Consider the following 22,541-nt stretch of genomic DNA (forward strand, 5'->3'; position numbering starts at 1 on the left):
CCTAAGCACTGCCAGATGTGACCCCAAAGCCAAAATAAGTAAATACAGTGACATGTGTGGAGCATTCAGACAGCATCTCAGTGCTTTGATCTATTCCACCTATTAGTGCTCTTCATGCAGTGCTCCTCTTTAGTGGAAGCCTATATCACTCTTTTGAACACTTAACAAATGCTGAGCACTAGACTTTGACAGTCATGCCTGGGGCCACTAATGTCTCACTGGCCCAGCATGAAATACCTCCCAAACTCCTGAATATTCTTGTTCCTACTATTCACTTCAGCACTTAATCATATACAATTTTGTATCAATACTTCATGTCTTTTTTTCCATAAAGCTAATTATCAGGCCAGATAGGTAGTTCAGTGGGCTAGAGCACAGGTGTTACATGCAGGAGCCTATGAGCAAGCCCTGAGTACTGAGCAATGAGTACTCGCTGAGCAACCCTGGGTGTGGACCCAAAACAAACAAAAGCATTATCATGTGGGGTAGAAAATCGTGTGATAGTACAGTGGGTAGGGCACTGGCCTTGTGCATGGCCAACTCAGGTTCAATCCCTTGCACCACATACCGTTCCCCAAGCACCACCAGGAGTGATCCCTGAGTACAGAGCCAAGTGTAAGTCCTGAGTACTGCCAGGTATGGCCTAGAAACCCAGAAGGAAGAAATGATGTCTTGTTTCTTTGTTATAATGAACACAGTAAGAAAAGGAACTAAGGGAGGGGAAATCTTAGTTTGGTTTTGCTCAAAGTTTAGCTCCTTAACCATTGCATTTTTTTTAATACTACTAATACTTGTATAGCACTGGTTTTTAAACCATTTTTCTAACAACAGAATCTTTTCAGCAAGTAAAATCAATGCATAAATTAATAAAAACAGATCAACTCTTAGTTAAAATGAGACTGAGGTCCAAAGACCAACCACCTAACCTACCCTCAGCAGTCATCCCCATGTGACACCTACATGGAATCCCTTATCTACATAGAATTAGGGAGGAGGGGGAGGCGGAGCCATAGTACAGTGGGTAGGGCGTTTGCCTTGCATACAGCCAACCCGGGCTCGTTCTGGCATTCCATATGGCTCCCCGAACACCAGGAGTGATTCCTGTGTGCAGAGCCAGGAGTAACCCTTAAGCATCACTGGTTGTGACCCAAACCCCCTCCCCCAAACAAGCAAAAACCCAACATGGAGTAGTCAGGAATTCCAAGTTCTTACATTAGCAGTTACCTTAATCAGTTTGACCCCTTCTCTGCAAAAAGCCTCCCCGGGGGCTGGAGAGATAGCACAGCGGGTAGGGCGTTTGCCTCGCACGCGGCCGACCCGGGTTCAAATCCCAGCATCCCATATGGTCCCCTGAGCACGGCCAGGGGTAATTTCTGAGTGCAGAGCCAGGAGTAACCCCTGTGCATCGCCAGGTGTGACCCAAAAAGCAAAAAAAAAAAAAAAAAAAAAGTCTCCCCGTGGTTACTCCCTAGACAGGAAAGTCCCAGATTTAAAGGAATGTCCTGAACACAGGAGAATATAATTTTAAATCAGAGTTCCTGCACGAAGCTCATTCTAGATAGATTATCACTAATAGATAGCTAATTAAACAGATTAGGGATCCTATGTAGGTGCCACTTGGGATGACAAATGAGGAGTGGGTCAAAGCACACCAAAAGTGCACGTTTACTAGAATCACATTATTCCCCCTTTTTCTTTTAACAAGTGTCCAAATCCTGAAAGCAAAGCAAAAGTAAAAATAACACCTTGAATATAGTTAATTAGAAGAAGCTGAAACAATGGAATATTCTAAGTGGCTTACTAAAATTCCCTAAAGAACAGGCCTTGGGACTGGAGAGGTAGTACTTTGGGTAGGGTGCTTGCCTTGCATGAAGCTAATCTTGGTTTGATCTCCGGTATCCCTGATCACCACCAGGTGTGGCCCCGAAACAAAAAACCAGGAAGAACAACATTAGCCCTTAATGGGACTGGGAAGATAGCTCAACAGGCTGGAATGCATGCCTTCTAGGTATGAGACCTCATGCTTAATTGTGGGCACTGCATTGCCCCTCAGCACTGCTTGGTATAGGCCTGGAAGTCCCCAAACACTAGTAGGATGGCACTGATAGCCCGCAGCACCCACTGGGCCCAAGCATAGTTGACCTAAACATTGAACTGTCCAGCTTGGTTGGCCAATTGTCTGGTCGAGTATTACCAGGAGTGGCCTTTGGCCCACTTGAGCACTTCTCGGGATGCCCCCAAAGTATAAGTGAATAAATACATATCCCTACAGTATGTTTCCTTATAGTCATCATTAATCTAAAATGATTATATAGGAATTCTTTAGATGCTAGAGCATATCTTTTCATTGCTAAAATAAATCTAGATAGTGCAGTGGGCTTACTGAATGCACATGGGTTAGCAGTAAATTAGAATTTTCAACAGAAATGAACCAGTAGCCCTAAGTTGTGGGATGTGGTGATGGGGAGAGGGTGGGGCGGAGGGGAACTAGGTCAGTAGTTCTGTTTAACTACCTGTGGTCCTTGGCTTCCTCTCATCATCCTCCCTCCCACAATCCCAGCCAGAGCAAGAGCAGAAAGGTAAAACAGTTCCAAGAACAAGCTGAAAGAAACCTAGATAGAGAGAAAGAGAACCAAGAGGACGGCTCAAAAACCTCACCGCTGCCTTCAGCACCCCTGGGAAAGCAGTTACTGATCAAGGGCACCAGTGCTAAGAAACTGTTGCTGGGATACCTCGAATCAGCAATTGCCATTTTCCCTGCAGCTGTTTTAAGTGCCGCTAATGGAACACTTGGGAATGCATTATTAACTTCAGGTTGGGGGTAGTAGTGGGGAGGGACAAGTATTCTGGAATGAGAAAAACCAGAGGTCCTTAGCAAGAGATATTCTTGGATGAGCAAGGCTATGAGCAAGGCTCAAGAATGGCCCTAGAAAGTCAAGGAGACTTCGATGGTTCCTTTTCAAAATAAGCTGATTTTGCTAACACGGATAGCGGTGCTCTTTGACTTTGTTCTAAAATAGCTACTAATCCAGGAGGGTAAAGAGCAGCTCTGGTCTCTGAGATGGCATGGAGAATGCCAGAACTCACTATCCACTCTCTGCCTGCAGTATTAAGAGATGTGGGGGGCAAGCAAAACAGCCTTTGCAAAGATGCACTTCCACACTCCTGTAGCATGGTGTGGACATAGGGGCAACCCAGAGCATTTCTGGTGACACATGGAATTCTAGAACAGTGATTTCAAAGGGTCAGTGGATGCTGCCAGATTATTATAAAAACAAATTATCTAGGTTATGTTTGCTGTTTTGTTTTGGGGCTACACCTGGCTGTGCTCAGGACTTACTCCTGGCTCTGTTCTCAGGGATCATTCCTGGTAGTGCTCAGGGGACCATATGTGGTGCTGGGGACCCCACTGGCTTGGCTGCACGTGCAAGGCAGGCACCTTATCCTCAGTATTTTGTCTCTTGCCCACAGAGCCTAACTTCTTAAACTGTGGCTCACGACCTCAAATTTTTTAAAAATTTGTTTAAAAGGTTTTTTCTTTAGACTTATTACCAACAAATGTTTAATTTGTAGACCTGTTCAATATACCAGTCTCCCTGGAGTTCTATAAAATTTTCTCAGACAAGGGGTGGGACAGATAGCTCCAAGGGCAAGTACAAATGTTTTGCAACTGAAATGCCCAGATTTAATCCCTGGCATCAAATATGGGAGCGCTGCTTGGGAGACCTCCCAGAGTAAATTTAATAATTTTTTTTTTTTAAGTATCTTTTTGGGTTGGGGATGTGGCTTAGTGGTATAACACTGGCCTTGCATATGTGAGACCCAAGGTTCAATTTTCAGCACCACCAAAAATGAGAGAGAACAATCCTTTTAACCTGTGAGTACTTTTTTGAGGTTGGGGGGAAGTGCATACCTTGCAGTACTCAGGGGTTACTCCTGGCTCTGTACTCAGGAATCATTCCTGGCTTGCTTGGGGGACCATATAGAATGCCAGGGACAGACTCTGGGTCTGTTGCATACAAGACAAGTGCCTTATCCACTGTATTATCTCTCTGGCCCCTAACCCATGAGTATTTTAAGTAAAAATCTAGATGTTCTATTACACTGTACAGGGAGAGTCTAGGCTTCAAGGAGCAGGACATTCAAATTTGACTGGGGAACATTTCATCCTAGCATCATACTAACTGCAGAGTATATAGGGTGGACAGGCTCTGTTTCACATTTGAGCTCCGACACTCAGAAACACCTTAAAATCGTCTACTTCTGTGCATACCTTGAATCTGCACCATGAGAAGCAAAAGAGTCTAGAGACTCTTAACATTCATGATGACTTTAGAGGAGCCAGAGCAGGTAGGACACTTGCCTTGCCCTGCACTTGATACCACATGTGGTCTCCCGAGCTCACCTGGAGTGATCCCTGAGCACAGAGTCAGGAGTAAGCCCTGAGGACAGCCTGGTATAACCCCAAAATCAAAGGGAGCATTGGGCTGGAGCAATGGCACAGCGGGTAGGGCGTTTGCCTTGCACGCGGCCGACCCGGTTTGATTCCCAGCATCCCATATGGTCCCCTGAGCACCGCCAGGAGTAATTCCTGAGTGCATGAGCCAGGAGTAACCCCTGTGCATCACCGGGTGTGACCCAAAAAGCCACAAAAAAAAAAAAGGGGGGGAACATTGGGGAAGACTTTTTAGAGACCAAGATTGGCTAAGAGCTTTGGAGAAGAGCACCCAAACTATTGTTTGGTTATTGTATTTGGAACCTGAAGGGCCAAATATTAAGCTTCTCTAATTCTACAGCAAGAAGGAACAGGCAGGCACAAACTTATGAGAGGAGGCTCCAGGCAACATCAGTCACTTTTGTGAGGCAGATGTCAGAACAAACAGCTGTTTAGCTGTCGGTGTTTTGAGAAGCAAAATGATTTTTTTGTAGAAAGTTTAAGGCATGTCAGAGGAAAGAAAGTGCACATTGCAGGTTTGATGCGGCAATAAAGAATGCATCTGACCTATTAGCTTTGCTTATATTTACTAATTTATTCTTCTTTACATATCCTTATGGTGAACTTTTTAGGGGGGAGGATATCTATACATCCCCTTAAAAATATATATTTCAAGTGTAAGGCACTTACTTGCTTTACATGCAGCCAACCTGGATTCAATCCCTGACACCCTATAATATCCTGAGCCCTGCCAGGAGCAAGTCCTGAGTATGGCCTGGTATGTCCACAAAATTCAAAAACATGAAATTAAATTCAATTAAGTTCAATTAAATTTTAGGCTGGGGATATGAGTCAGTGGTAGATCACTTGCCTTGCAGGTGTGAGGCCATGGCTATAATTCCACGCACCAGGGAATTGAGTACAGGGATTAAGGCATTTGTCTTGCATGCAGCCAACCTCAGAATTTCTGATGAAAGTAGTGTGGCCCTGTCTCAGTCTTTTGATGTCAGTTGGTGACTGCATCCATAGATCTTCTGTCTGTTTCGGGGCCACACCTGATGGTGGGTCTCATTACCTGCTATACTATCTCTCTGGCCCTAGCATTCAAGATTTTGATCTGTGGTCTCCAATAAGTCCATTATGTGACCACCAGCCACATGAAGTTCTTTAAATTAAAATTTTCAAATTTGGATTTGGGAGCCAGAAAGATAGTACAGCAGGTAAGGTGCTTGTTTTGAACACAACTGACCCAATTTTGATCCTCAGAGCACCACCAGGAGTGAGTCCTGAGTACAGAGCCAGGAGAGTAACCCTAAACAATACATAGGAGTGCTTCCCCCCCCCAAAAAAAAATATATATATACATATAATAAATTGGGACCAGAGAGAGAGTACAGCAGGCAAGGAGCTTGCCTTACATGTGTACAACCCGGGTCAGTCCTTGGTGCCCTATGTGGTCCCCTGAACACCAAAGGGTGTAGCCCTGTATCTGTATCTGTCATCCCGTTGCTCGTCGATTTGTTCGAGCGGGCACCAGTAACATCTCTCATTGAGAGACTTATTGTTACTGGTTTTGGCATATCCAATACGCACAGGTAGCTTGCCAGGCTCTCCGAGAGGGGCAGAGGAATTGAACTCGGGTCGGCTGCGTGAAAGGCGAATGCCCAACCGCTGTCCTGTCGCTCCAGGTGTAGCCCTAGATAACAAAAAATCCAAAGAACTAAAAGTTAAGCTGTTAGTCTCATTAGCTACAACTCTGGTATTTGATAACTATATTGTGGCCAGCAGCTACCGTTAAGATGGTGCAGGTGGGGACCAGAGTACTACAGCAGTAAGGCATCTTGCCTTGCAAGCAGGTGACCCAGGTTTGATCCCTGAACCCCAAATGATTCCCCGAGTCCTAGGAGTGATCTCTTAGCAGCACAGAGTCGGGAGTAGGCCCTGAGCACAGCTGGGTATGGTGCAACCTCGCCCCCAACCCTCACCCCCTGAAAAAAGACAGCATGGATGTAGAATATTTTTTGTTTGTCTGTTTCTGTTTTTGCTTTTGGACCAGACCTTGGGATGATAGGGGTTACTCCTGGCTCTGCACTCCAGAATCACTCCTGGCAGTGCCTGGGGGAACCATATGGGATGCCGGGGATTGAACCCAGTTTGGCTGCAGATAGGGCAAGTGCCTTACAATGAATAATGGGCTTGCCTTACCCATTGAAAGGCGCTTGATGTAGAACATTTCCAAACATAGAGGTTTGGGGGGGTTTTGTTTGTTTGTGGGGGGTGCTGTTTTTGGGTCACACTTGAAGATGCTCAGGGCTTGCTACTGATTCTGCCACTCAGGGTTCTCTTGTCTGGCTCTGGGGGCTATATGGAGTACAGGGAGTCAGGCCTGGGTAGGCCGCATGCAGGACAAGCACCTTACCCCAGTGTGCTAGCCCTCCCGTTCCTGACAGAGAGAGGTCTACCAGATGCAGCAGTATTGGTTCAGATTAGTGTTTGTCAACTGACACCTCCTCCCCTGACCTCTTTCTGATCTTGTTTCATCTTCTGGCACCTTTGGAATATCTTAGGATACCACTGGGGGTCATATGGCCCCAGAGATAGCTTGACTGATCTCCAGCATGCCAGGGTTATCTCTGACACTGTGTGTACCCCAGGCACTGCCAGATGTGTCCCAAACACATCTGTATAATTGCTAACCTCTATTTCTTGATTTCTCAACTTCAGACTTTGCCTTGATTGCGTTTCTATTAAGATAAAATTTTGTAAACTTAAAAAAAAATGTTCATTAGTAGTATTACATTATAAACTATATGTATAATTATCACAACTTACTAACATGTACGTAATTATGCATAGGTGTCAGTATTACACTAAACATTCTATAAGCGTAGCTTATCAGTTTAGTTTTTTTTTTCTTTTTGGGTCACACCCGGCGATACACAGGGGTCACTCCTGGCTCTGCACTCAGGAATTAACCCAGGCGATGCTCAGGGGACCATATGGGATGCTGGGAATCAAACCCGGGTCGGCCGCGTTCAAGGCAAACACCCTACCCACTGTGTATCACTCCAGCCCCTATCAGTTTAAATCTTAATGACTTATTTACTACTAACCCAAATTCTTTTCATGCTTGCTGAGATGCTGAGGATTAAACTTGAGTTAGTTGTGTGCAAGGCAAATGCCCTATCTACAGTACTGTTGCTCCAGCCCTGTAAGTTCAGCCTGTATAAATCTTCCTGGAGGGATTGTTTTACACCCAGCTATGTTTGATGATATCAGCAGGTGTTCTGCATCCTCAGCAACACTTGATAGTCTACCATTTATATATTATTATGTTTTTGGTTTGTCTTTACCTGATAGCTAGTGAAATTTAACAGTTTTTTTTTTTAAGTTTCTATTGGCTGTATTGATAATCACTTTATGCCAAGTGTCTGAACTGCTTGTCTAATTTAGTATCGGGTTTTCTCTTTTTAATTGATTTGTAGATATTTAGAATATTATCTGGATATGAGCCCCCTTTTAATTATATAAATTGTTAATATGTTCTCCCAGGGAGCTGGAGAGATAGTACAGTGGATTAGCTATTCGCCTTATACATGGCTAATCAGGGTTTGCCCTGAGCACTGCTAAGTGTGCTACCCCTCCCCAATCTTCTCCTGATTGTAGCTTGCCTATGCTTTTGTTTATGTATTGCAGGGAGGGCTTTGGGGCCACACCTGGCAGGGCTCACTGGCTTCACTCAGCTTGGTGCTTGGAGTGGTCACTCTCAGCAGTGCTAATGCGGACCTAAGGATCAAACCCGAGGTCCCCAATGTAAGCATACCCTCCAGCCTTTTGAGCTATTTCCATGCCCTGGCTTGTTCCTTTGATAAATAAAAACTTAAGTTAAAATTATCCCAGTATACTAGTTTTTCCTTTATGGTTAGTGTTTTGTCACAGGCGGGGTGGGGATAGGGGGGTGAGCAGTGTTAGAGAATAAGCCCAGCAGTGCTCAAGGCTTATTCCTGGCTCTGCACTCAGGGATCAAAACTGGGTTAACTGCATGCAGGGCAAGTGCTATACCCACTATATGATCTCCCTATCTCTAGAGTTCGTTATGCTTGTTCTTCTCTGAGTGCATTCTAAGGTGTTAACGTAGCAAATGCACTCATAGCCCCTGTATTTCTTATAAATTTGCATTTCATTGTAGAGGCTTGATCAGACGCATGCTTAACTGGCCGTGGGCTGGCTGGGGGGTGAGGCTACTTTTTTTCTGTTTGGGGGCCACATACAGCAGTGCTTTTCTGGCCACAGCTGTCAGTCCTTAGGGAACCGTATATGGTACCAGGATTTCCACCAGCAGCGTGGTCACAGCCACACATGCTATGCAAGTGCCTTAACCTTATCTTTTTACTCTCTGGCCAAAAACTACTTGGAGTGTGTCTGGTATAATTGCTGGGGAGGTACATAATGTTCGGATTCATATTCTTTTTCTCTTAATCCTTTATTAACTGAAACTGATTTTTCAAGGGTCTTTTATGGTTTGTTTGTTTTTGTTTTTTTTTTTTTACTTTATTTTGTCTTGGGGGCCACACCCGGCAGTGCTCAGGGCTTAACCCCTGACTCCGTGCTCAAGGATCATTCCTGGCAGGACTTGTGGGATCATGTGTGGTGGCGTGCATACAACCCACATCTGCTACTTGCAAGACAAGTGCCTTATCTACAATACTGTCACTTCAGCACCTTCTCTGTTTATAGGGACCATCCCCAGTGCTTCCTTTCTGACAGTTTGGTGCTCAGGGGTGACCAGAACTATACCCAGTTGTGCTGCGGGCATATCATGTTGGTTGGGGATCGGGCTCAGCCTTACAGATATGCTAAGCAATCGCCCAGCCTCTGTTCACTTTTAAACACTATTGGTCACAGATTGTGTTCCATCTTTGACAATGGGATGTTTATTCCCATTGTCTTTTTTTTTTTTTATCATGTTTGGTATCCTCCTTGCTTTCCAGTATGACAGGTTGGTCCAGCTTCACATCTTTCCCATAGCAGACCTGGAATCAACCGTATCTCCAAGACCAAGAACCTATGATTAATTTTAGTGGGAAGTAGTTATTTGATTTATTTACCTGGACACTAGGTTAATCATTCTTGGGTTGATCATTATTTCTAGATTTTTCCAGTGGCTAAAACTGAAAATTACTCTGCCCTTCTTTGGGGGCAGAGGGGGGCCTACACCAAGCTGTGCTCATGATCACTCCTGTCAGTGCTCAGGTGACCATATTTGGTGCCAGGGATCCGTACCAGGATCTACCACATGCAAAGCAAACGCCTTAGCCTCTTTCTTTCTTTTTTTTTGTTAAGCAAGAAAGCTTTTTAGGGCTGGAGCAATAGCACAGTGGGTAGGGCGTTTGCCTTACACATGGCCGACCCGGGTTCGATTCCCAGCATCCCATATGGTCCCCTGAGCACTGCCAGGGGTAATTCCTGAGTGACCCCTGTGGATCGCCGGGTGTGACCCAAAAAGCAAAAGAAAAAAAAAAGAAAAAAGGAAAGCTTTTTATTGGAACTTACTTAGAAAGATGCGAGAGGAGAGAAAGGAGAAGCACACGTTTGAGAGAGATCACAGGCTTCTCCAGTAGAAATATGCAAGCTAAGAAACAGAGAAGCAAGATACATGTTCAAGGGAGAACACGGGCTTGAAGAGCGAGCCTTCATTTTCTATTAAATTTATTAGTTGAGGCATCAGAGATAAAACAGTGGGTAAGGGGTTTTCTTGATGCAGCCTGTCCCAGTTCAGTCCCCAGCCTCCTTCATGGTATGTTTCCAGTGTCGCTCAGAAGCAAAGAACAACAAAAAAGGTAATTTATTAGTTGGTGAGTTGATGGGGTGCTTGCCTTGCATATGGCAGACCAGGATGTTTGGGGTGGGTTAGGTATTTTTAAATTTTTTTTCCCATTTTAAAAAAATTTAGTCATCATGAGATGCACAGTTACAAAGTTGTTCATGATTGAGTTTCAGTCATGCAGTGTTTCAGAACCCATCCCCTCACCAGTGTAGGTTTCCCCCCACACCAGGGTCCCAGGCCCCCAGTTTCCCTCCTGCCCCCCTCCATCTCACAGCATATGGCTCTCTCTCTCCCCACCTCCCTATTTACGCACTGTAGTTTGCAATACTGTTACTGAAAGGTTAACACTTTACCTCCTTTCAGTGCCCAAATCTTGTCCTGTGTGATCATTACCAATTATCATTGTCATGGTGGTCCTTTCTCCAATCCAGGTTTGACTCCAGAGCCCGCCTGGAGTGTTCCCTGAGTCCAGAGCCAGGAATAAGTCCTGAGCCCTGCTAGGGAAGGCCCTGCCCCCCCCCAAAAAAAAAAAAACACAAAAATTTCTCAGTTGGCCACCTATTTTGTCCATTCTAAAGTTCTATTCTAGTAATCTTAGTTGTCAGCCATACTGACATAAATGCTAATTTCTTTTTGACTAGTGATACACAAAGATTTAAAAATCAACATTACTACCAATAAAATTATTTGTGAAAATAGGTCTTTTTTATTTCTTTAGTCCTGTGGACTGTTATAACTAATTTTAAAGTCATCAAGGCTTGCTTTTCAAGCCCTTGTTCTCCCTTGAACACATATCTTACTTGCTTGTCCATTTTTTTTTTTACTTGCCTTTTCCACTCTGGAGAACCCTATGTTCGCTCTCATATAATACTTCTCCTGGGGAAAGGAAGGTGGGAGGGAAACTGGGGACATTAGGAAACTGGGGAAATGTACACTGGCTAAGGGACGGGTGATGGAACATGATGGAATAAAACCCAATCATGAACAACTTTGTTACTGTGGTAATTCAGTTAAAAAGCAAAAAAGTAAGAACAAAAGCACTTAGAAAATTTAAGCCATAAGAAAATGATTCTATAAAATAAAGACACAATTACAAGTAAATTTTAAAAAGTACTTCTTTTATCTCCCCTCACTTTTTTCTCTTTTTTTTTGAGCTTTTGGGGTCACACCCAGGATGCTCAGGAGTTACTCCTGACTCTGCTGTTGAATTCCTCCTGGCACTGTTCAGGGGACCATATGGGATGCAAGGGATCGAAACTAGGTCAGCCATGTGCAAGGCAAATGCCCTTTCTCTTAAACTATTGCTCCGGCCCCCTCACATCTTTCTAAACAAAGTTTCAATAGAAACTGTGGGCTGGAGCGATAGTACAGCAGGTAAAGTACTTGCCTTATATGTGACCGCCTGGATTTGATTTCTGGTGTCCCATATGGTTCCCCACGCTCACCAGGAGTGGTTCCTAAGCACAGAGCCAAGAATACGTCCTGGGTATCACAGTTGTAGCCCAAAAAAACAAACAAATCTAATGATTATTTTAAGCGATAAGTTGTCGGATTAAAGTAGCAATAGAGGGGCTGGAGCGATAGCACAGCGGGTAGAGCGTTTGCCTTGCACTCGACCAACCCGAGTTCGATTCCCAGCATCCCATAGGATCCCCTGAGCACCGCCAGGAGTAATTCCTGAGTGCAAAGCCAGGAGTAACCATTGCACATCACCGGGTGTGACCTAAAAGGCCAAAAATAATAAAGTAGCAATAGAAATGCCCACTGGACTGTTAGTAAAGAAGCTGCATCTTAGATTAAATAGTCCACTTCATGGCAGCAGAACTGCTTCCTATTCCTTAAGGCTGATGAGTGGTGAGACAGTCTTGCTGTCTATCCCAGAAGCTATTTCATCGAAGCAATGAGCCAGTGACTTCATGCTCAGTTATCTCTAGTGACGGTCTCTCCTTTTCCTGCAGGTACTGAGGAGAACTTAATGATTTAATGCCACTTGGCTTTGTTGAGTGTTTTACTTCGCTCTAGTTCACAAGCAGAGCTTTAGCAGCACAGCAGAAGCTATCCTAATTTGTGTCAAATTACATCTCACCTGGAGTCTCTTGACTAATTGTACCAGACTTGGGATTTCAGAAATATACAGACATGGGGGCTGGAGGGATAGTACAGTGGTTAGGAAATTTGCCAAGCTGGGTTCGATCCCCGCACCCCATATGGCCCATTCCTATAAACTAACTGCTTTTGCCCAACTTATACTTCCATTCTAATGATTTTTTTCTATTTTTTTTTTTATTGAATCACCATGAGGTAGTTACAGACTCACAAACTTTAGTGCTTACATTTCAGTGATACAATGATTGAGTACCCATCCCTCCACCAGTGCCCATTCTCACCACCAATGCTCCAGTATCCCTCCCACCACCCCAACCCCATCCCCCATTCTAATGATTTTTACATAATAAGAGCTCCCAGTCCTGTTGAGCAGTATTCACTGAATCCGTGTCATTCAAAAACTGGGAAATTTTTTTTTCTTCAAGGAATTTGCACTTCTCTACCATTGTCTTTCATACTGTAATTCCAGCTGGGTACATTTTTTTATATTTTTTAAATGTCGAGCTACTGAAGTACTAAAGAAGCCTTGCCTATTAACTTTTATTCTGACACTGAGAGGAGTACTTCCACACACACCCCACTCCCCCGCCCGGGGCTCTCCCCCCCTCCCCCCCCCCCCCCCGGTACTGGGGCTTAATCAGCCAATGGTTACTCCTGGCTTGCTTCTGGCTCTTCTCGGGATCCCTCCTGGTGAGGTTCCAGGGGCCATAGGGGGTGCCAAGAATCAAGCCTAGACCAACTGTGTGGAAGCCAGTTGCCCAACCTGCTGTACTTACTACCAGTTCCCTAACTAAGTGATTCTTTTTGTTGGGGCCACACCCAGCAGTGCTCAGGGCTAATTCCCGTCTGAGCTCAGGGATCAGTCTTGGCAGTGCTCAGGGAAACCGTACGGGACACTGGGGATCAAACCTAGGTCTGTGGTATGCAAGGCAAGTGTCCTTTCAGCTGTTCCTATTGCTGCAGTCCCCTAGCTACTCCTGTAATTTATTCTGGCCCCTGCCTACCTACAGAAATTTTCAGTACAGCTAAGATGACATGGCTGATTGTTACCAGCTTAGCTAGCTTAGTTAATCTTTTTTATTAACGATTACTCAGTTAATCGTTACTTTCTTTTTTTTTTTTTTTTTTTTTTTTGCTTTTTGGGTCACACCTGGCGATGCACAGGGGTTACTCCTGGCTCTGCACTCAGAAATTACTCCTGGCGGTGCTCAGGGGACCATATGGGATGCTGGGATTTGAACCCGGGTCGGCCGCGTGCAAGGCAAACACCCTACCCGCTGTGCTATCGCTCCAGCCCAATTAATTGTTACTTTAAAACACTGCTCTGTGGTAGAGTAAAACTAATCACTTCTGGGGCCAGAAAGCTATTGCAGGGGCTAAGGTGCTTGTCTTGCATGTAGCCAACCTCAGTTTGATCTCTAGCACTGTGTCCCATGCACACTGCTGGAAGGTCACAAGGTCCAGAAGTAGTTTGTACGAACACCCCCATCTCACCCCAAACACACACAAACTTTGATAAAATAATTCTGAGAATATAATGTGCATGTGTGTGTTAAAACAACTCACTAAGATTGTTCCAAACTTTCCAGATTTTGTGTATAAGGGGGATGCTTCAATCATCCTTGGCCCTCGTATTTAGAGAAGAGAAAGACAGAGATGAAACGTAATCAAGGGGGAAGAAGACATTAAGAAGTAGCAGCTTAACAGGCATCAGGGCTTCAGTTATACCAGTGATATGAGTGAGGGATATAACCATGTTCCCAAAATACAGATTCAACAGAACTGAAAATAGGGAGCGTGGCAGCAGTGCTTACTTCTGGCTTCATGCCAGGGTGCATGCAGGCTAAGCCCTCTAACCCCTGTACTATCCCCTCCGGGCCCTCAGACTGATGATTCTCATTTGTGAACAAAATACTGCAGGCCAGTCCTCTCACAACAGAGGGGAAGCACAGCAGTTGCTAGTTGGAGTTTGTAAACACAAATGATTACTCTATCACAGAGCCAGGAGCAAAGAGCTGGGGGGAGCTATTCTTTCAGCCTTAAGTGTAGGTAACCTTTGTTATTTTGGGTGTGAGGTCAAGGGTGCCTTGTTTGCATGACCTCTCCATGGAAACAGCTCTGAACGTTGGGAAGTTGAATGGAAAATTGGACTGTGTCCCTACCCCACATCCTACTACATGTCACCATCTCTCTTCCTCCCCTGCTTAATAATAATACTAAGGGCCAGAGTGATGTTACAGTAGGTAGGGTGCTTGCCTTGCATACAGCCAACCTGGGGTTGATTCCTGGCATGATATATAGTCCCCGAGCACCACCAGGTGTGACCCCAAAATAAAACAAAAGTAATAATAATTTTGGGGCCAGAGTAATAATAATACAGGCATTAGCATTTGTCAGGGTTTGATCCCTGGCATTCCATATACACCCCCAAGTACCACCAGGAATAATTATCTCCTGAGTTCAGAGCCAGGAGTGACCCTTGAGCATTACTGGGTATGACCCCAAAAGCTAAATAAATAAATAGGAACAGTAACTTTGAGCTCTGTAGTACAAAGTGAAAGGCTTGTGGTAGACTGTAGGATACTGGTTTTTGGTTTTTTGTTTTTCTTAACAGTGGGTGGTTTAGTAATAAATACTTGGTGTCCATGTAAATTCTTCTCTTCTTGCCTGAAACTTTAAATTGAACAAGTTCAGACTCAGACTGAGTTCACTATTCATTTCTCAAGAATAGGCTCTTACTCATACACACACCCTTTGTATTTCTTCTGGTGTTCATTGATTTCTGTTTCTCATTAATTGCTTGTATAGAAAGTAAGTGCAGAGTGTTTCTTTGTTCTGAGACTTCAGCTTTTCTAACAGAATAAAGTAGCTCCTCTTAGTGTATAGTATAGACTGGGGGACCGCTGGTTCTTGTAAAATCTCACCCAGTTATTGATCTCACGCCTTTGGATATGTGCAGATCCTTCCTCACTTTTTCCAGGTCAGTTCAGAGTGAGAAGCACCTTGTCCAAATTTCCTTTATGCAGAAAATTATCTTCAAGTTTGACTTTCTATTCTTTGAATCTTTCTCCTAATAATTCTCACCTAGATTTTGACCCAGACCTTAAATTTTACTCCCATTTTAAAACAAGTTTTGATGAGACTGGAATGATTATTAGGTAGGGTGTTTGCCTTGCACGCAGCCGTCCTGCTTTAAATCCCCACCTCCCCATATGGTCCCCATGCGCTGCCCGGAATGATGCCTGAGTGCAGAACCAGGAGCACAGCTGGGTGTGGCCCAAAAGGAAAAAAAAATTTTTTTTTTAATTTTTGATAAATTTTGTCATTACCTGGGCTGGAATGACAGTACAGCAGGCAGGGCACTTGTTGCACGTGACCAACCCAGTTGCCATCCCCAGCACCCCATATTGTCAGTCCACTTAGCACCGCTTGGTGTGGCAAAAAAACAAAACTAAATTTTTTTTCTTCTAATAATAGCTATCTCCTTTGTTTTTTCAAATGGAGTCTGAGTCCCCCTAGTGGGTAGTATGTGATTCACCTTCCATGTTTGAAATAGGTGACAAACTCATCATAGAAGCAGCTTTCAAATCCACTGTCCCCAGTGGTACCCTCTCCCACTTTTTCCAAGCTGGAAGACAGTGCTTGACCAAACTCTGGTGTGGCCCTGATGGCCAGTATCCAGAAGCCATCCTCCTCTCTGGGATTCTTGTGCCAGGCTATTCCTAGGCAGCGATCTCACAAGCTGTGTCTAAGCTCCCGCAAGTATAAACAGATTAGAAGTTAGTGGTTTTTGGTATGGTTTTCGTTTTTAGGGACCACCCCATCTAGCTTCGGGGACTATCAGAGTCATACCTACCAGTGCTCAGACAGTGCCAGGGTTTGAACTTAGAGCCTGTACATGCTAGGCATGTGCTCTGTCTACCACTCGACCTCTGTTCCCCGCTCCACATGGAAGTTGATTTTCAGCCATGGGTGTTTCTTTATTGGGCGGGGGAGAAGGGTCAGAGCAGGGGATCACACCCTGCAGCACTCAGAGCTTACTCCTGGCTCTGCACTCAGAGATCACTCTTGTTGGGACTCTGAGGACCATATGAGTGCCAGGTATCAAACCCATATGCAGTTGGAGCGATAGCACAACGGGTAGGGCGTTTGCCTTGCATGCGGCTAACCCAGGTTCAATTCCCAGCATCCCATATGTTCCCCCGAGCACCACCAGGAGTGATTTCTGAATGCAGAGCTAGGAGTAACCCCTGTGCATTGCCGGGTGTGACCCAAAAAGCAAAAAATAAATAAACCCATATGCAAGGCAAGTGCCTTACCTACACCTCTCTGACCCTACCCATGGAGGGGTTTTGTTTAGTTTTGGGGATTTTTTAATTTTGTTTGTTCATTTGTCACATCAGGCGATGCTCAGGGGTTACTCCCAGCCTTGTGTCCAGGAATTATTCCTGGCAGTACTCGGGACCATATGGGGTTCTGGGAATTGAACCCTTGCTGTGTACAATGCAAACTCCCTCCTGTCTGTACCTTTTCTCTGGCCTCTTGCCGTGGAGTTCTTTACAGTAAAGAATACAGTATGCCTAGGGTCCTTGAGTTGCCACAGAAGAAAAATTTATACACGCCTGCTTTAGGCACAACTGGTGAATTAAAGACATTTTAGGAAAAGGAGCTATATACTGGAAACCAGAATAAAGGCAGCATGGAGGTATGGCAGAAAGAACCTGGGTTTAAGATTGAGATCCTACTTTGCAATTGCTAATTTTGTGACTTTGAGCTGATTAATTAGTGTCTCTGTATTTCCATTTTCCCTCTGTAAAATGGGGTTGTGATAAATGTATTTTGCAGATTATTTTAAGTATGGTAAGTGGAGGCAGGACAGATAGTACAATAGGTAAGCTGTTTGCCTTATATGCGGCTGACTTGGGTTCCATCTCTGACACCCTAGCAGTGATCCCTGAGTGCAGAGTCAAAAGTAAATTCTGATCTCTAGTGGGTGTGGACGAGGGGGAGGGGGATGGAAAGAGGCAAGTGTGTTTCGGGGAGCGAGAGCACACATGCAGGTACCAGACAAAAGTCATGGAAATGTTTTTCCTCTGGGTTTATTATAATGCTTAGTATTTAATATTTGGATAACTTTTTCCTTCTCCCTGCCTTCTTTTTCTTTTAGTCACCACCAAGTAAACGAAGAAAATTAGAGAAGCCAAGAAAACCCATCACATTTGTGGTATTGGAATCTGTGATGAAAGAATTATCTCTCAAGTCCTCGTCTCTGGGCTCCGAGAGAGAGGAAGGCATAGTAGTTGTGACAACATGGATCGAAAAAATCCTCACCGATCTAAAGGTACCCATTGAAGCACAGTGAAGATGTACTTAGAATCTACCTTTTTTTTTTCTTGGCTTTTTAAAGGTTTTTTTTTGTTTGTTTGTGTTTTTTGCTTTTTGGGTCACACCTGGCTATGCTCAGGGGTTACTCCTGGCTCTGCACTCAGGAATCACTCCTGGTGATGCTCAGGGGACCATATGGGGTGCTGGGAATCGAACCCAGGTCGGCTGCATGCAAGGCAAATGCCCTACCCACTGTGCTATCGCTCCAGCGTCTTTTAAAGGTGTTTTGACAGAAAAATTTTCTCTAATAAAACTATTTTGTCCTGCAAACAGGTCCAGCATAAAAGAGTTCCCTGTGGAAAGGAGGAAGTTAGCCTTTTCCTAACAGCCATAGAAAACTCCTGGATTCACTTACGGAGAAAGAAAAGAGAACGCGTGCGACAGCTGAGAGAGGTTCCTCGAGCTCCTGAAGATGTCATCCAGGCTTTGGAAGAGAAAAAGGCTGCCCCCAAAGAGCCTGGCGGTAGCCCAGATTTGGCCAAGGGCACCCTGGAGAGTGCCCTGCGTGGGCCTGCCCCAGCCGAAGGTCCGCCCAATACTGCTGAGTGCCATGGGCCACACCAGGATTCACTTTCCCAGGAGGAAAACCCAGAGCCCATGGAGGATGAAAGGAGTGAGGAAAAGGGAGGGGTGGAGGGTTCGGAAAGTTGTGAAGGCTCCAGTAATGGGGCCCAGGACCAGGAGGCTTCTGAGCGGCTCAGCAACCCAGTGTCTGAGAAAGGAAACCGTCTCCAAGGAGTGGCTGGACAGTACCTCTTTAAGTGTTTGATAAATGTTAAAAAGGAGGTGGATGACGCCTTAGTTGAAATGCATTGGGTTGAGGGTCAGAACAGGGATTTGATGAACCAGCTTTGTACCTATATACGTAACCAAATTTTCAGGGTGGTTGCTAGTTAACTAAGCATCTTGCCCTGTTGGGACTATGATTTTCTATAAAACAGCTTTTTGTGGCGTGACCTGTGGGGTGACTGGAGAAATTCTACCATTAACCCACTGGTAGCATTATGTAGAATTATCTTTAAAAACTGATACAGGGAACCAGAGAGATAGTACAGGGGATAGGCTACTAACTGGATAGGACCCCAGTTCAACCCCTGGCACCATATATAGTCCCCTAAGCATTGCCAGGATTACCTCCTGAGCACTGCTGGATGTGGCCCGAACTCCCACAAAGGAAATCGCAGAAGTAGATGTAAATCAATCCATTATAAATAGAACCCCAACCCCCCTCTTTTTTTCTAAGTATAGGGCATTGTATTATGATAATTCAGAAGAAGAATTATGGTTATTAGTATCACAAACAAAAAAATTATAAGGAATTTAACCCAGACCTCTACTGATCTCCTTTGCTTTAGTCTGGTCCTTTTGAGAGAGGATATCTTGAAGTTGATCAAAATAGCACAGATTATCTGACTGTTGGTGTGACCCATCCTTCCCTCTGTCCGTCCCTCCCTCCTTCCTTCCTCCCTTCCTTCCTTTTCTTCCTTTCTTCCTGCCTTCTTTCCTTCCACCACACCATGCGGTGCTTAAACCTGGTTCTGCACCCAAGGATCATTCCTCATGGATTCGGGCAGACCATATGAGATGCCAGGGATTGAACCCAGGGCAGCCTCGTGTGAGGCTAGTGCCCATCTACTCTCTCTGGCTGCTCCCTCCCTCCCTCCCTTCCTTCCTTTCTTCCTTCCTTCCTTTCTTCCATATTTCATTCCTTCCTTTAACTTAGTGGTACCTGGAATCACACACCCAGGGCTTCACACATGCAAGATAATATGCTTCACCACTACGTGCCCCACCCTGCATGTTTATTTTCATTAACAGTCTGCAAAATATGTGTCTCACATACCTTTTTGAGAAGGGCTGCTTTCTTCTTCTCTGAATGGAGCCAGTCCCTGAGTAGAAAGCTTTTTACCTTCTTCTAATCAACTCTAAGGCAAATGGTTTCCCTCCAGGTACATATAGTTAATTTTCCCTGCATCAGTCCTGAGAAAGGAACTGGGCTTGTGATAGGGGGTGGGAGAGTCGGATAGAGAGATCTTAGAAGGCCAGGAAGAAGGGCCAGTCCTGGGAACACATGGAAACGTCACAATTGCTGACTCACGTCTGTTTTGACGTTGCTTATTTCCTAACAGAATTAAGTATGCAAAACTCTTAGATAGGGCTAGGACATGAGTCTATAGCTAGCTCCTTACTTCCCTCCTTTTGAAAGTACTGTATTGTTGCCATTTTATTGTGAATGCATGTAATTTGTTTTGACATTTGAAGATGGTGCTTTGTTTTGTTTTTAATACGATTATTCAGAATTGAAAATTTTCAATCCTATTTGAGTCCAGGACTGGATATAGCATTTTCTTCACTTTGAGTCTGTAACGACTGATGACAGAAGGCACTTGCCTTGCACACAGCTGACCCAGATTTGATCCCCAGCACCCCAAATGGTCCTCAGAGCCCACTAGGAGTGATCACTGAGCCAAAAACCAAGAGTAAACCCTGAGAACAGCTGAGTATGGCCCTAAAACAAAAACCGTTCTCTGATTCATAGCCAGATTCATACTCAGGGCTAGAGTGCATACTTTGCATGTGGGTGTCCCTGGTTCAAATCCCTGCCACTGTACATGGTCCCCAAGCACACAGGGGTGACCCTGAGCACCTCTGGTGCTCACAACAGACAAAACAAAAATCTGATTCAGGACCAACAAGACAAAACAAAAAATCTGATTCAGGACCAGGGATATAGTTCAGCAATAGTTCGCTTTTCCTTACATGTGTGAAGCCCAAGGCCCAATCCCCAGTGCCACAAATGAAAAAAAAAAAGAAAATTTGATCTATTGGCAGACAGATTGTAGTTGATCAAATAATGCACTTTGTTCCTTTATAATCCTTTCTGTTAATGCTAACCTGTTCACATTAGAGAATTATGAGGTCAGGTTAACTTAGACCTCATTCTCTTTCCCCCTTTATTTAGTAAGACTTGCTTTTATTGCCATGCAGTCCAACAAACATGAGTAATTGCCACATCAATTCTTTTATTCAGTGGCAACGTAAACACTCACACATTCTGAAATAAAGGAGTTGGTATATTAGAGTTGCACCATAGAAGCAGCTATTTTGGTTTTTGTTCTTTTGGGGCCACACCTGGCATGCTCAGAAGTTACTCCTGGCTCTGCGCATTTAGGAATCACTCCTCATGGGGTCATGGGGGACCATATGAGATACCAGGAATCGAACCTAGATCAACTATGTGCAGAACAAACACTCTACCCGCTCTGGCCACAGTAGCAGCTATGTTTAAGGCTGTTCCATTTCAGAGCAGTCCAGGAAAATACAAACCCCACTCCTTACCATAACTTTAGTTCTCTTCTGTTACTTTGGCCTCTGAGTACATCCTGCACAGTGCTACATTCATTAGAGTCGCATACAAAAGCATTCATTTCATTTCCAAGTCTGTTAACCCAGTGATGCTCAGAGGTTACTCCTGGTCTTCAGAATTACTCCTAGCGGTGCTTGGGGGACCATATGGGATGCCGAGGATTGAACACGGATTGACCACATATAAGGCAAGCTCCCTACCCGCTGTGCTATCTCTCCAGTCCCTGTCATCTTCCAGTTTTTTTGCAATCTTGAAATACTACAATTCTGTGGTGTTAGTTTTCCACTTCTAGTCTTCCTAGCCAGTATCCTCAATGTTGACTTCTCGGTTACACAATCCTCATTCTTCCCCCCCCCCCAATTTTTTTTTTTGTTTTATTTTTGGGCCATACCCAGTGGTGCACTCGGGGCTTCCTCCTAGCTTTGCACTCAGCAGTTACTGCTGCTGGTGCTGGGAACGGAACTGGGTTGGCCTCATGCAAAGCAAGCACCCTACCTACTATATTATCTTCTCTAGTGTCCCCAAACATTTTCTTAACTGCTGTTGAGTATATTTGCATGTTAGCTCTCTTCTATAGCCTGAACTCCCACAAGAATGGCCTTCACATAGCTTATTGGCATTCTTTTATTTATTTATTTATTTTTTTGCCTTTTGGGTCACACCTGGCGATGCACAGGTGTTACTCCTGGCTCTGCACTCAGGAATTACCCCTGGCCGTGCTCGGGACCATATGGGATGCTGGGATTTGAACCCGGGTCGGCCGAGTGCAAGGCAAACGCCCTACCCGCTGTGGTATCTCTCCAGCCCCCTTATTGGCATTCTTAATAGCGCTTGTGATGGTTTCATTTAGTTCATTATGTATCTGGTATTTAATGAGCTTTTTGGCATTTGGAATATTTCTAATCACAACATTAAGTATGGTTAGTACTTCTTTTGAATCTTCCTCGTTCATCAGGTTGAGGGACTCAGAGAATGTCTTGTTTGCTGTTTTCAATAGTCTTTGTTCATCTTCTGCCTTGGTAATACAAAAGGAGCTCTTTTTGCATCTTGTCCTGTGTGTTCGGACTCATCACTGAGCCAGTAGGCTTTTTCAGCATTCTTCTTTTGCCACTTTTCTATTCATTTAGATGAGATTTTTCTCTCTTCTGGGCATTCTTGAGCAAAATCAACCTATCATCAAGAGTTGCTCTTGCTGTAGTATGTCTACTCTGGTACTGGAGCGACAGCACAGCAGGTAGGACGTTTGACTTGCACGCGGCCAACCAGGGTTCAATTCCTCTGTCCCCCTCAGAGATCCCCGGCAAGCTACCGAAAGTATCCTGCCCACATGGCAGAGTCTGGCAAGCTACCTGTGGCATATTCACTATGCCAAAAACAGTTACAAGTCTCACAATGGAGATGTTACTGGTACCTGCTCGAGC

At 44.6% G+C, this 22,541-nt stretch overlaps 1 protein-coding gene across 2 annotated transcripts in view; it reads left to right on the forward strand.

The window, feature by feature from the left end:
* Positions 1-20,849, forward strand: part of METTL16 (methyltransferase 16, N6-methyladenosine) — a 72,470-nt gene extending 51,621 nt beyond the window's left edge. For both annotated transcript variants that reach the window (XM_055133208.1, XM_055133207.1), the window contains 2 exons: positions 17,536-17,709; positions 18,027-20,849. In XM_055133208.1, the coding sequence (XP_054989183.1) occupies positions 17,536-17,709; positions 18,027-18,650 (798 nt within the window). In that variant the 3' untranslated portion in view covers positions 18,651-20,849. The remainder of the gene's footprint in view (positions 1-17,535; positions 17,710-18,026) is intronic.
* Positions 20,850-22,541: the final 1,692 nt, after the last annotated feature.

This window comes from Sorex araneus, chromosome 3 (assembly GCF_027595985.1).
Source record: "Sorex araneus isolate mSorAra2 chromosome 3, mSorAra2.pri, whole genome shotgun sequence".
NCBI lineage: Eukaryota > Metazoa > Chordata > Mammalia > Eulipotyphla > Soricidae > Sorex > Sorex araneus.